This window comes from Trachymyrmex septentrionalis, unplaced genomic scaffold (genome assembly GCF_001594115.1).
Source record: "Trachymyrmex septentrionalis isolate Tsep2-gDNA-1 unplaced genomic scaffold, Tsep1.0 scaffold14, whole genome shotgun sequence".
Lineage (NCBI taxonomy): Eukaryota > Metazoa > Arthropoda > Insecta > Hymenoptera > Formicidae > Trachymyrmex > Trachymyrmex septentrionalis.
Window position 1 is genome coordinate 3,465,512 of NW_017304543.1, and position 14,374 is coordinate 3,479,885.

At 35.2% G+C, this 14,374-nt stretch overlaps 3 protein-coding genes across 3 annotated transcripts in view; 2 read left to right on the forward strand and 1 right to left on the reverse strand.

Annotated features, from left to right (window-relative positions):
* Positions 1–4,074: 4,074 nt before the first annotated feature.
* LOC108745577 overlaps positions 4,075–14,374 on the forward strand; it is a 10,977-nt gene continuing 677 nt past the window's right edge. Inside the window, exons 1-2 of the mRNA XM_018481801.1 lie at positions 4,075–4,592; positions 4,697–4,762. Of these exons, the coding sequence (XP_018337303.1) occupies positions 4,500–4,592; positions 4,697–4,762 (159 nt within the window). The 5' untranslated portion in view covers positions 4,075–4,499. The remainder of the gene's footprint in view (positions 4,593–4,696; positions 4,763–14,374) is intronic.
* On the reverse strand, positions 4,587–6,054 carry LOC108745576. Its single transcript, XM_018481800.1, has 3 exons — positions 5,971–6,054; positions 5,348–5,553; positions 4,587–5,248 (listed from the first exon to the last, which is right to left on the reverse strand). Exons 1-3 carry the CDS (start codon positions 5,980–5,982, stop codon positions 5,137–5,139), a joined length of 330 nt encoding a protein of 109 aa, XP_018337302.1. The 5' UTR covers positions 5,983–6,054; the 3' UTR covers positions 4,587–5,136.
* LOC108745575 lies at positions 10,632–14,002 on the forward strand. The gene has a single exon (XM_018481799.1). It carries the CDS (start codon positions 10,871–10,873, stop codon positions 13,958–13,960), a length of 3,090 nt encoding a protein of 1,029 aa, XP_018337301.1. The 5' UTR covers positions 10,632–10,870; the 3' UTR covers positions 13,961–14,002.

Consider the following 14,374-nt stretch of genomic DNA (forward strand, 5'->3'; position numbering starts at 1 on the left):
CGTGAACGACCTTATCGGAAAGACATAAACGCCTGAAATCCCGGCCGTAAATTAGGATCGGCAGAAATCGCTGGACTCTTCCTTCGCCGTTTCTCTCATCTTACCGAGATAGTCTGAGTCCGCAATGTGACGCGACTGTGTCTGCACGACAATGCGCCGTTATCGAAAAATCAGGCACCGATCGAGAGATGGCTCGTAGAGAGCCGATCAACCATTAAAGAAGATAACAATTTTACGAGTTAAACTAGCAAAAAATAATATTACTTGTGATCATTAAGGAATCTAAAAGTACGAAGAATCGTCTCAGGAAGGAAAGAATAAATATAATTTTTAAACAATTACGTTAATAAAAAAGAAATTACTACAATGACGATAATCCGTGTGCTAATTTTATGTAAACCGTATACTAATGTAATTGTGTGTGTGTATCTGTAATATAAATTATAAGTAAGCATAAATAATTAACATAGCAATTAAATTTTAAAAACTAGTTAGTATAAGAATAACGAATGCAGTAAATTTTTCTTCAGGATCGGAAAGAGAAATTCCACTGTCTTTGCAGAAGCACTTTGTGTCCATTGCAGGAGTTAAAATTTTTTATAGTCTTATTGAAGAAAAGGATGAAGACAATCTTCCCGTTTTAACGTTGATCCTGACAGCGGCAAAGACTGTAAGATTAATGATGCGGTTTTCCCACGACTTTTTCTCATTAAGGACTACACCGCCAGGTGTGAAAATGTATCTCCTAAATGTAGTCCAAGTCCGAACTAGATATATTGTCGTGTTATAATGTAGTAAATAATAAATAATTCAATAATTTCAATGTTGACAATTAATTTGTAAAGATAATAAAGGATCTATACCGTAATCTTAACCTTTATTATCATACCAACTATTTTATTGCGATATGTTCGATGAACAGATGAATCTTTCAGTTTGAAAAACATCTTGTAAAGTATGTTTCGTACAGCGTACTTATATGCATATTGCAGAGAGTACTACAGGAGTTAAGAATTTTTTTTATGATCGCGCGGAGGAGGACGTAGGGGAGCGGATCGGCGACGATCCTTCTTGTGATGGTTACGGCGACGAGGAAAAGAGCCAGGTTTGATGGGCGAGGTGTAGGGGCGAAGGGGATGATGGTGGAGAGTCTATGCCGTAACAAGGGTGGCACGATTTCAAGAATGCGGAGCACGTTCTCAACCAATGCCGGCAGCCAGGCAGTAAAACAAATACGCCCTCCCTATATACGGGGTGTCCTGGTAATACCACGCGCGTGTCTATGACCCTCTCACCCCCTTATCCCGGAGGAAGAGTGCTGCGGAGTAAAGTCGACCTCGTTACCGATACGAATGGAGGTAATGTGCTGTGTAGGTAGTAAGACTCTTTCGTGGCCCCCCGCGGGAAACAGGTTCTCGCAACCGAAGCTGAAATTATCTCGACAGCGGAAGTTTCCTTTACTATACTTTCTTACGCTCATACTGTCAGCCTCCCTTTGTACCAGTATCCCTCATTAAACCAGTCGCTATGTCGAACTTATACTCCATTCTTCAAATTCATTTACAACAAACATATATAACTTTTCACGATAAGACATCTCTTATTTAACACAAATTAGTAGCATATAAATAACTAAAAACAAATTAATATTCGTAACTAAACAAAAATGTGTAATATTATTAAAATTGAACGTTTACATTGATAGAGAAAACACACTTTCCAATTATAACAGATCTCGATAAAGAGATTTTAATAAAAAGATTTATGTCTGTGATCGAATACTTTTGTTTATTATAAGTTATAATATTCATATTTTTATATAGTATTCCTATATAAAAATATCGATAAAGGACTGATAAAGGTTGATAGCAGGAAGACCTAGACGATTACAACTAAAGGTATGGCGTGCAATCATTTTGTCTCTCACGTCAGATATACATTTCCTACGACCGAACGCACAGTCGCCAATGAAGCGAACTGCCAGCGGAGAAGAGCATGAAACAGCCGATAAAGGCATACAATGGCTGGTACGAGCACGGAAACGCAAATGTCCTCTTTCAGAAGCGTCCTCTTTAGAGGACAGGGAGTGATGGACAGGTGAAAGAAGTGGCCAATGTGGGCTGGTTTCGACGTCTCATGTGACACACACGTCATCAGCCTTTGTTTTCGTGTCCTTTTGGTTGAGTACTACACGGTCTTTGTCCCTAGATCCGAACTACAATTCCTTTTATCGTATTCTTCATTTGACGCTTGACGACAGTGCTCTCTTTCAAAAAATATAATACAAGATTTTGCAATGGCGACTACTATTAATATGCAAACCATCAAATAATTGGCGATTCTGTTAGTAATCCCGTTTCAAAATTATTTAAGTTTATCAATTACAAATTAATTATTTATTAAATGCGTTTATATATTATTACTATTATTTCATTGTTAAAATATTGTTCACGTTAAAATATTGTTTAAATAATTTAAGTGATACGTCACGACACGAGAAAATGTTTTCTAAAAAAAAAAAACGATTTTAATTAAATTTTGCAAATTTGATTTATTCCATTCTCAAAATAAACAACTTATTTAATAAGTATTTATATGTATTTTATGCTTCATATTTTCGTGTGTTGTTCAAGACAAAGAGCAAAATTCGCGCATGACTAAATCGATTACTTTCTCGCGAATCCATTACATTAATGTAAACAAGAAATTTCCTCGTACGCTTGCAGATCTAAACATTCCACCTGCTCTACATTTCCGATGCGCGGTTGAAGATCGTGATCCCGTTTATTCAGTGGAACCTGCTCCCATTCTCGTCATTGCTTTTCTTGAGAGCTTGATCTCTGATCTCGACTAGATCGCACGTGGATGGCACCGAGCTGCTGAACTGAGGGCCTGAACTATGGACCAGTTTTCACTTGATACAGATCACAAGCTGTTTTCCCCGACAGGCCGCGCTTCGTAGCCGCCCGTTCAACGAAACCTGTTCGTTCGCATAACGAGAGGTCCTGTTATTCTAGCTCATCATCGTGGGCTCGTGCCCGCTTTGAAAACTGGTCCATCCGACGAGGGATGCTGCCCCCGGAACAATGACCACTGTCCACTCAAACGTATACAAACATTGTGCCATAAAACGCAACCAGTTAGCCTTTGACTCTTATTTTCTGAGTTTCGCGGTCAGTTGTAAAGGACAAAAAACTGGTCCATCCGAAGGGAGATGCTGCCGCTCTTCTCCCTCCACTGTCACTGCTTACAATGGAGCTAATAAACGCGCAACCTCAAAGTATGCATCGAGTTGATCTTTGACTTTCACACTGCGAGGTTTGACTACAATCCCCTACATATTTAAAGAAAAACCTAAACTGGCAATAAACAAATATAACAAACTTGCAAAGAGAACAACAATTTAATATTCTGACGAATATTTATTAGACGTAATTGTTGCTTCTTAATAAAAAAAAGTCTCAACTGTTTTCGTAATTAATATATCTGAAAGAATACTCAATTTTCATCAATCAAATTGAATTAGCAGTAAAAATTTTGAATATTTGTAATGCTATTTAAATATTTATCCCGTTAACGACATTTCTAAATACATCATCGTACAGGTATTTTATATTATAAGAAATGCAAATTAATCTTTAAATCTCATATATTATCCTACGATTATAATTATAATATATCAAAACCCAGTATATATGAATGCTGTTTTTATTTTTATTACTCTTCTTAGCTTAAATTGTATTCCGCTCCCGTTTTGTCATCAAGTGTTTATAACATTAATATTAATATTCACAAAATGTATATTATGTGTAAATATATGTAAGTATTCGCAATATATCGTGGATTCGCGCGCGCTAAGCCGAAATGACTCGGCTCGGATCAGTCATCCCTGTGGGAAAGTGGCAGAATCGATTTTATGTGTGTTCCGGCTGCCCTCTAACAAAGAACAGGGAGACAAATAATGGGATGGATAACGTAGGAAACTATCATTACAGTATTTGGCAAACTCTACAAATAAAATGTTTTATATTCATTAAAGGTTTTTAATCATTTATATTATTTACATTTCTCCATTACTTAAATGTTATAAAAGTATAGCTGTATTCAGATAAAGTAAAGGAGCGGAAGAGAGACAATTTATCCATCGGGTCTCAATACTCGCTGTAGATGATAACTCTGTAGATGGCAACTCTCAAATCAGTTGATGATATCTAATTTATATCTATCGATATCTAATTTAAATCGAAGGATGAACGAAAAAATTACAATTGTCGGACGCACGTTGCGATACAATTATTATTCGTCAGAGTAATATGAGAAATCAAAATGCTAAACATTCAATACTTAGAAAACCGATAAAATATTTGTTGCCGTCTCGTTTCTAAGCAACCCCCCTGCGTAGCTTGCGCATGAGAACACGTACTGCGGCGAATAAGCAATGACAAGTATGCACTTCTAAAAGCATTGACTGTCGAATTACCTATCGTCTTCACCTTGAAATGTACGGATCATACCAAATGTGCAACGTTTCACCGACCGCCGACCAAGAACAAAAGATACAAAAGATCAAAGAATTAACAAATATTTTAAAGGTCTCGTTCAAAAAAAATGATTAATGAAGTTTTTCTTTGATGTTTGTGAAATGATTTATCTTTCAATGAGTTCTAAAAGAGATTTCGTTTGATTCACTGCACAGGATACGGACAAGAACCTCACCATATGCGAAGAAATATTGGCAACGTATATAAAGAAACGATTAAAGGTATGCACACAATAATTTAGCTCTTCCTACATGCCTTATTTATTTAGTTTAACGCTTTCATTTTTTTTTTTTTATGTGTAAGATCGAGTGCTGTATTGTCTTACAATTGACACATAATTACAACTAATTGGCACCATAAATGTGAAGTTTCAAAGTATCTACTAACAACTACTGTAAAATCTAAATTTAAAATAAACATCGATATATACCTTATCATAACACTTTCTACAACGTATCCACAAATAACTCAACAAATATTATGAATTACGATAACACGAATTGTGACACTTGTAAATTATGAAATGTTAAAAAAGATGCTAAAAATCGACGCGTACTTTCCTAGCAACACAATCACATACTTCAAGACTCGAAATTTACCATCCTTTGTACCAACCACCGTGCCAACCACCGTATGACAACGGCCAGCCCGACGGATACCAACCATTGCCGTACAATCCGTAGCTACTCAATCCGCCCAATCGATACCTGAGAAATCGAACGCATAAATCAACTGTCAGCGCCAAATTGCTGTTCTGAGATTTTTACATTCGCGCCGTTGACAAAATATTTATCTGTACTATTTACCACGGCAACACGGGAGTGTAAGTGCGTGTGTAGGGCAAGGAAAGCAGATTGTAGCTTCTTTTTCCTAATTTTTTTTCTCCTATGAATTCCTGAGCACTCGGTTGAGCTTGAAAAACAGTGGTCACTTGTGATGATACATCATTGCCGTCGGCTGTTCTTTCCGCGACGAGACTCTCGGAGACCAGAATGATAAACGACAACAAAAGCTAGAATAATTATCGATTTATGGACAATACGAATATGAATCACCATAATTAACGAACGACTGTACGAAATATTGCAAAACTAGACGATCATTTCGTCGATTAAAATGTATCGCACAATCAATGATGATAAACAACAACATAAATGATAATATAAAATAAAATAAATGTTCAAATAAATATAGTATTTCTAGCTTGATCAAAATTTTGTTAATATTTGTAACACATAAACAGATTTTTGAAATTATAACACAATATTTTTTGGCATCATTACTCTTTCTAAATTTATATGTATTTACGTATCAAAAAAAAAAAAAAAAATATATATATATACAATATATATATATATCACGCACAAAATTGGGTTACCGACAAAATTCACTAATTTTGCATGTCAACCTCTACAAATTAAATGCTTACCAGCAGCTTCATGTTAAGAATGGTGCGCACTAACTGATAGCACCCAAGAAGTTAACACTTCTTTTATACTGGATTCCTTATACAAGTCCTTATACAAGTTCGCTAAATTTATGATGAATTCTAGATCCACCGGTATGCGCGCACATACAACTAGCATGACTAGCTTGACTAACAACTCTACAAAACCACTCCCATCTCAAGAATCGTTAAACGACATAACGATTACAAAAGAGTATCACGATTTATCTCCGAGGTCATTTTCTAATCAGAAATATATAAGATAAATGTGAGAAAAGTTAGAATATTATTTTATCACTTGTTTTTTACAATATAAAAGATATTATGAAAAATATTTGAATAAAATGCAATAAAATTATATGATAAAATTGTATGATTTATATTATGCTAAATATAACATTGAAAAGAAGATAATGTTTTCTTAATTATTCTATAAAAGATAAAAATGTTACACTTTCACGCGACGACAAAGAATCGAGCAAAAGATATTGACGAGTACTTGCTATATTGCAGACGTTCACTTTCGCGAGACGATCACTGTGAGAGAAATCATTCCAAAAAAATTATATAAATAACATGAGATTTTTATGAAAATTTAAAGAAATTTTACTTTTAAATTTTTTCTATCATTTTATGCAAGTAAACTCTGTTCTTAAATGATCAATGACAAAGTAAATTTTTGAAAAACATATTCATAACAACTTTCAAATAGTCATAGTCAATTTTCAAAATAAATATTAATTTTTTGTAAACTCATAAAATTAATTACAATCTATTACAAGATTTTAGAGAAATATATCGAGTATACAATTTGTTCAATTCATTACTAAAAATTAATATTTTAATAAATTGATTTTTTTAATTAAATAAAAATGTGTAACCAGTAATAAGATTATAATATAATGCCGTGAAATATCTTTGCCTTATATTCGGTTTCGTGACCATACTAATTGATTTCGTTCAGTAAGTACGTTTTCGTCACATTGCCACATTAATTCATAACGTAATGCGTAACAACATTTATAAAAATGAGTCCAATCTCGATTTCTTATTTCATATTTGAATATTTAAGACTTAAATGTCGTTAAAGGAGATAAAACAACTGCATCGCTCGCATTGTTATTCAATTCGAATAGCACTGCCGTTTACATTGTGTTCGTTCATGAAATATTCCGAATTCATCTAAAGCCATGTAATCTTAAATGTGTTCAGGATGTTATGTAATCGCGAGCCCTTCCTTAAACGCGCAGTGTACTTTTTTATTCTATCCCTCCCTCGCGAATCGTCATCCTAAAAGGTTTTATCGCCGGCAAACTAGGAAATAGCAACTTTCTCTGACCAAGAAACAAGTCATATACATCTACTTACGAAAGCCGTAACAAATGTCTTATAAGTTAGCGGAACAAAGTGAGCAGAATCAATTCTAACATTTTTATTTGTTGCTAAAAATGTTGCCAAAGAAAAAAATTTGTTGCTCTGTAGATTATTAAAAAAACGATGTTATGCTAAAAGAAGATTAAGATAGCGTAACAATATATATATGTAAAATAACAAAACTGTATATAACAACATAAGAATTTGTTGCTTATGAAATAACGGTATAATAACATAAAAATTTCTCAGCATGCAAGCAGTATAAGAGTGAAGTATCAATAAAAAATTTGTTGCTCATTTAAATTTGGTACGGAGATGTTGTCTAAATTTGTTACTCTCGAGATATGCAAGTTACGAATTTGTTATTTGTAAAATAGGTATAAATAATAACAAAAAACCATTCAGTGTTCACGCAGTTACAAAAATAAATTATCCAAAAAAAATTTGTCGCTTATTCAAATTTTGTACTGACATATTGTTTGAATTTGTTGCTCTCGAAATATACGTTTCGAATTTGTTGTTCGCTGTAAAGTATTAAAAGACTTCTTATGACATGACCTTTTTGTATGATTTATTGTCATTATCATTCATATTGGGAGATTTTCATTATTACTTAGATTCGTCTTCTAATTAGTTATTGTCATACCTTTTGCGTGCACCTGTCGCTCTTATTTTCTATCAGGTATTTTATTTTTCTACTACTTGTAAACAGTTGCATCAATAAAATTATTATTGTTGTTGTTGTTATTATTATTATTGGTATAAAAATTAGCTGCTCTAGCATGATTTTAATGCTGAATTATTTTACAGTCTAATTGTATATTTGAGAATTGTTAAAGAGAATTGTTGATTATTGCGTATTTTAAAATGCGAGGTAATTTTTATATCCTAAACATGCTTAAGGCGACTCTGTACAGTCAGTACTGTCAGTATTAACAATATTAACAAATACTGACAATATTACTGATCATACTGGTCATAACCGTATTCCATATGCTGTAATCTGTAAGAATTCACCAGGGCAGTTGACTCTATAACATTGAATTTTTTAAATCCTAGTCCTTTTTTTCGATTTTGACTTAAATTGTTTGGCCAATAAATAGAGTATATTTTTCAAGAAAATCTCTGGCATATGTCAATCTCTGAAGGATCATAAATAAGAGTTATTGTAAAGATAACAACTTTTTAAGAGTATATGCATTGTTATTGAAAATCTCATTTCCTGAAACTATCAAACTTTCAATTTCTTCAAGAAAGTACGTGGTGGATTCCCACGTACTTCCACGGCAATTCTTTCGAGGGAATTTAATCTCTCAAGATAATTGAAATCTCTATATGAGTTAAACGGGTTATTTAACCGCTATCCGATACTCGGCATTGACGTTTTACTTGCTAATTCAATTATCTCTCAGCCAGTTTTTTTGGACTTTTATATTTGGACTTAGAACCGGCAATGGCAGAGTTAAATAATTATAAATAAAAACAAGAGCGAAACAATATCAAAAATAATAAAGATTTAAGAAAAATATATAATATAAATATATATTATAATTTAGTTTAAATTGTACTTATATGGGTTTCAAAAGCGTGAAGAGTAGCGTACCGAAGTTTAAATTGAGGTAGAAAGCACATAATTACAATACTAACGTACACACGTAAATTGTCCTCGTAATCAGTCACGTCGATATTAATTGGACTCGAATTAATATTTATTGTTAACCTTCCATAATATTCTTGTCTTTCTACTGCCACAATCAACTGTAGTCGGATGTAATATAATTGTTTTTAAGGAAATGCTCGCACGAACAGGTACATTTTATATAACGCTGGCACGGATAGATATATTTTATATAACGCTGTCATATATAGATATTTAAATAAATTTCTTATCATATATTATATATTGATTGAATTTCAAAATTCTTCGTTCAGCTAAATACATCACGTTAATTAATATAAATTAAAAGTTGAGTTAGTACACGAAGTCTTCTACAAATTTCATATCCTTTTTAAAAATATGTCATGTTATATCTCATTATTATGTCCAAAATGTAAGTCACTTCTTTTTGTATGTAGCACATTTAAAACGGGAAATATAAATTATGTACATGCATTGACAAGTAAATTTTTAATTCATCGAAATCAATATCGGTTCTCTATTGAATAATTCGAACATGTAACAGTAGTGTTGTTCTTAATAATCTTCGCTTCTTATTTTAGATTCTAAAAATATAAGGTTGTCGACCCGAATATAAGAAAGTTTGTTACGAGAACAATAATTTTTCTTCACACTGGCAATTCTCAACGAAACAAATAAAATATTTTTGCATTTGTTAGACAAGCTATCGTAAGTTGAGAATCTGAGATACTGACAGTAAATACAAATTAATTTTACGCTTGTGCACGCACTGGTGAATCACCTTTCACTTAGGAAACTAAAAAAATGTACAAACGCAAGCATGCACGACAAGTCTGTCATATCTTTAATAGCTGGCTAAGTTATCTTAAATTTTTTTCTGCATTATAATTGCAAATAAAAAATATTCTTCATTTTTATGTAAATAAATACTTATCTGTAAGGACTGCAAAAATTATTCTTTACATAAAGAAATACTTATCTTTATAGAATCAAAAATATTATCGTAATAAACAATTGGCCTCTCTATAAATAACCAAGAATAAAAATTCATTTCTTTTGTTGTTTCTCGCTGTAGCTATTCCCAGAGTAATTAAATTATTAAGCAATTTGCACCTTCAATTTTTCACTTATAAAACCTAATTATTATTAACAATGGAAACTAACAAATTTAATGTGGATCTATTGTTCTCTTAAAAACTGTGGAATATTGTGACAGATATGTCATTTTTGCGTGCAATTAAATGACGAGAAAGAATTTATCCAGCCAGAATCGCATGAGCGCGCATAATTTTCTTGTATTTATTTCTTTAGCAGTAATACCAACTTATCCGCGCGCGATTCCGTACCTCGGTCATTCCCGCGCGCGCATTGCGTCGTACTGCTTCAGTTGTCGCAAATCAACGAGTAGGCCCGTACAATTCAAGAGAAACTCGATATTTCTTTCCGATATTATGCAAAAATTATCCCCGCCCGCCAAGTCATTGTTTAATGACAAGCTATGCCGCCGCAATCAGCCGACAGTCCTCGTGGAGTTCTGAGGCACGAAAGTAGCGCGATCCGACTGCAATTATTGCAATAATATCTACGGCCAAGTTTTAAGTCATTCATCTATCTAATTTATTATTGCTCATCTTCTAATAAAACCAGTATAATAATGATTGGTGACATAAAGACAAACGCTAGAATATAAACAGCATGTGTGAATTTTTCAGATAAAATAAAGACTGATTTTAAAAGAAACGCGCGTTTAATACGAAAATAAAGTGTCTTAATTTGATAGTTAATTTGATAGTTAAAAAAGTGACTTAATACATAGATCCAATGTACAGTATGCGATTGTTTCCGAACATCAATTAGGTGTCTCCCACAATGGAATTGTATGTACAAATATTAATTCTATGTTTATTGTGCGTCGCGCGCGCGTTCGAGGTGCCACCGGAGGAAATCGCCGAATTCGGGGCAGGACCTTTGACACACATCGAAAATCTATCGAAAATCTCTGTACAAGAAACCGATGGAATCGACAAACAATCTACGGAAAATCCTCGCGATAAGAGAGCTCTCGGTGTTCTGCTATCAGGTCTGGCCCAGATTTTTGGATATACGGTGACTCCAATTCAATTCGCCTCGCTGCCAAATCCGAATGTCACAAAACCCGCTGCAACGTCCAACATGCCCAAGGCTGATGTAAAACAAAATGTTGCATCTTCTCAACCTGCGAATACCACTGTGCCAAAGCAGCAAGAAACCATCAGGTTTACCGGTGTGTTAAACTTTGGCAATAATTCGAACATTTTAGGACATCTTCAACAATACGAGCAGATCTTTCACGGTCGTCAAAATAATACAATAATGATGACGACATCGCGACCCGCATCAACGCTTCCTGCAAAGATTCCGATGGATCTGGGGACACACTTGCAGACGCAACAGCCTTTGTTGGCACCGTTCTTCGTCAAAATCCCATTACCGTTGGCGCCGAATCTTCTACCAATGGATCCAGTCGAGAATCTCGAACTGCCGTATCCTTCTCCACCCGTTTCTGTCAGTGACTCAAACGAAAATACGGAAACGCCAATTCGGAAAGAGCAGGAGATGATATATAGGAGTAATGAAGACACAGAACGATACACGGTGAAGGAAAAAGATATTTACGATGAGAATGACGTGAGGAAGCCAATGAACAAATATAATCATCAATTACATATCGACGAGCTGAACAAGCAGCAAAACAAGAAACCTGACGAATTGCAACGCAAACAAAAAGAGCACATCAAGAATCCAAACCAGCGGGAAGAAGAAAGGAATCATGATCAAACTGACCACTATAAGGAGGAAGAAATAAATGAAAGATACAGGAATCATGAAGAGGAAATCGCTGATCGAAATCGAGATGCTTCCAAGAATGAATCAACGGAAGAGAGAAGACCAACGCATCATGATGATGAGGAAGATGAAGACTCCATGGAAAGACATAAAGAGTATGCCAGCCAGAAGAATCTCCCGAATAAGTCCTCGAAGCAATCTCCAAAAGATGAGGAAGAGGAAAACGAAGACTATCACGACGATCATTCTAACAAACAATTTAATAGATATAAACAACCTGAGGATTTCGACAAGTACGTAGAAATAGGATATCAGCAGTTGCCTATCGGCGATTATTTCCACGAGGGTAACCCCGAAGTGATTCGTGACAGCTACGGCGAGGTATTAGACAATAAGAAACTAAAAGATGATAGAATCGCCGATTACGTAAATATGTTCAAGCATCCATATGTTCAAACTAACGCGTATGATTCGCAAAACGTTCACAACAATCCCAAAGATGTGTCGCGGGAAGAGAATGAAGAAGAGACATCTGCCGAGGATGGTTACGATGAACATTTGATTAGGCTGCAGAAGCTCAGAGAAGAATACGCCTTGCCGGAGAACAAGTACGAAGAGTATGACTTAAATGACGAAAATGAAGCGGATAGAAATGATAGAGAGAATCTGAGAATCCAAAATAATACATCAAGAAGACCTAAAAAACCGGGACATTTCCGTGATAAGGAAGATGATGATGTGAGATTGGAGAACGCGGGATCGCAGGAAGAAGCCGATTTTAGAACATACGTGCCTCTAGTCGTGCCTGTGCGTTATATCGATGCGAATGATAAGGTACAGCAAGCAACTACACGACGGCTGAACTATAAAAAGGCAGATAAATCAACGGACAGCCGGTTCAATGAAAACAATATGAGTACGCAAACAATCTTTAAAGAGCAGACTCTGCTGACTCCGCAGATCGGTTTGCCTGAAAGACCACGACAATTACACGAAGGCGAGCACAAAGAGTTTCAGGTATGGCCACCGCCTTTCGATTACGCCTTTGACAATACGGAACCGGCGACTACTATCGTTCCGTCAAATTTACCGAATTATTATCCTATCACACAAAATTATGCTCCAAATCATTATCAACATGTTGTAAAAGAAATCGCAGCACAAGATGCGAATGACAAGTCTTCGGAACAACCTTCCGGTTATCTCGTAGTCGTTGGTAATCCGGAAAATCCGTATGGACAGCCTTATAATTTTTATTATTTCTCCAACGAAGCTGCGACCTCGCAAAGTCAAGTTCCTAATCCACATGCCGAAGTTCCGCGTCCGCGAGACCCAGTCTACGTTGCTCATCAAGAAAGCGCCAGTGAACAGATCGTCCAAGTAAAACCTAATATTACCAAATACAATCTGAACGAGACCACAAATAGTCCACGTGACTATTACTATCAGCCTCAGGAAATTCCAGTAAACATTCTCGATCGTTATAGATATACTTTTGAAGATCGCAGCCCACAAACCAAAGCGCCGTTTAATATTGACATAAATAGTCAAATTTTTAACACGGAAAATTGGTCGAATAAGATATACAGGCCGCAATCCCCAAGTAATACAGCCGAGCAATCTCGACCAGTCTTTACGTTACATCAGAATATTCCGCCTTTAAATCGGAACGCACAAAGTAGATCATCGGAAAGGCCGCGTCATTCGGGGCTGTTAAGAAAACGACGGAGTTTGCAGCCAGAAACAGAAAATCGCGAAAACAACGAAGAGGCAAAGACTCCGCAGCAGACTCTGACGAGCAAGCCATTCGACGATCCCCAAAGCGCGCATGATTTCTTCGGTTTCAGCAAAGATGATTATAACTTTGGAAGCGAAAGCAATAATGCAATGAAAGTTGTTGAAGAGAATGGCAAAACTGCGGAGGAATCGGATGCATTCATTGCACCGGAACCGACCGCTTATCATCACGATGACGAAAGTATCATAAAACAGACCGATGAACCAGAAAATGATACGGAGAAAGCCAAAGTCAGAGAATACCGGAACAAAGTGGCGACCTTGAGAGTGTCGGAGCGGAGGCAATTAAAGCCGAACGGACCGATCCACTACGTAGAATTTATACGCAATATCTAATTATAATGTTACGTAAAAATATTTCAAGTAAATTATTAGTGTGCGGGCAAAACGTTGTTCATTCATTAATTTGCGCAATAAATAAAATCTATTTCAATACGGAAAAAAGGTCACATACACGTTTCATATAACTAGCTTTGTTACTCGCATGAAGTTCTCGAGTTGTACTCTTTTAATTTTAATAATTCCTCTTATATTCTGTCATTCTCTCAAGAACAACATATAATGTAATATAAAGAAATATATATTGACTGTAATAAATTATTAATTACATTAACAGTCTGTGCAGATCACGTGTAGAATAAAATCGCGACACAAGCATAATATTAATATTTTCTGCAAATTATATGTGGAATAAAATCACACACACACACACACACACACACACACACACACACACACACACACACACAC

Coding starts and splice junctions, on each gene's coding strand:
- LOC108745576 (XM_018481800.1), bottom strand. Junction 5,249..5,347: donor TACACTCCCGTGTTGCCGTG/GTAAATAGTACA, acceptor TCGATTTCTCAG/GTATCGATTGGGCGGATTGA.
- LOC108745575 (XM_018481799.1), top strand. CDS start 10,871: ATGGAATTGTATGTACAAATATTAATTCTATGTTTATTGTGCGTCGCG.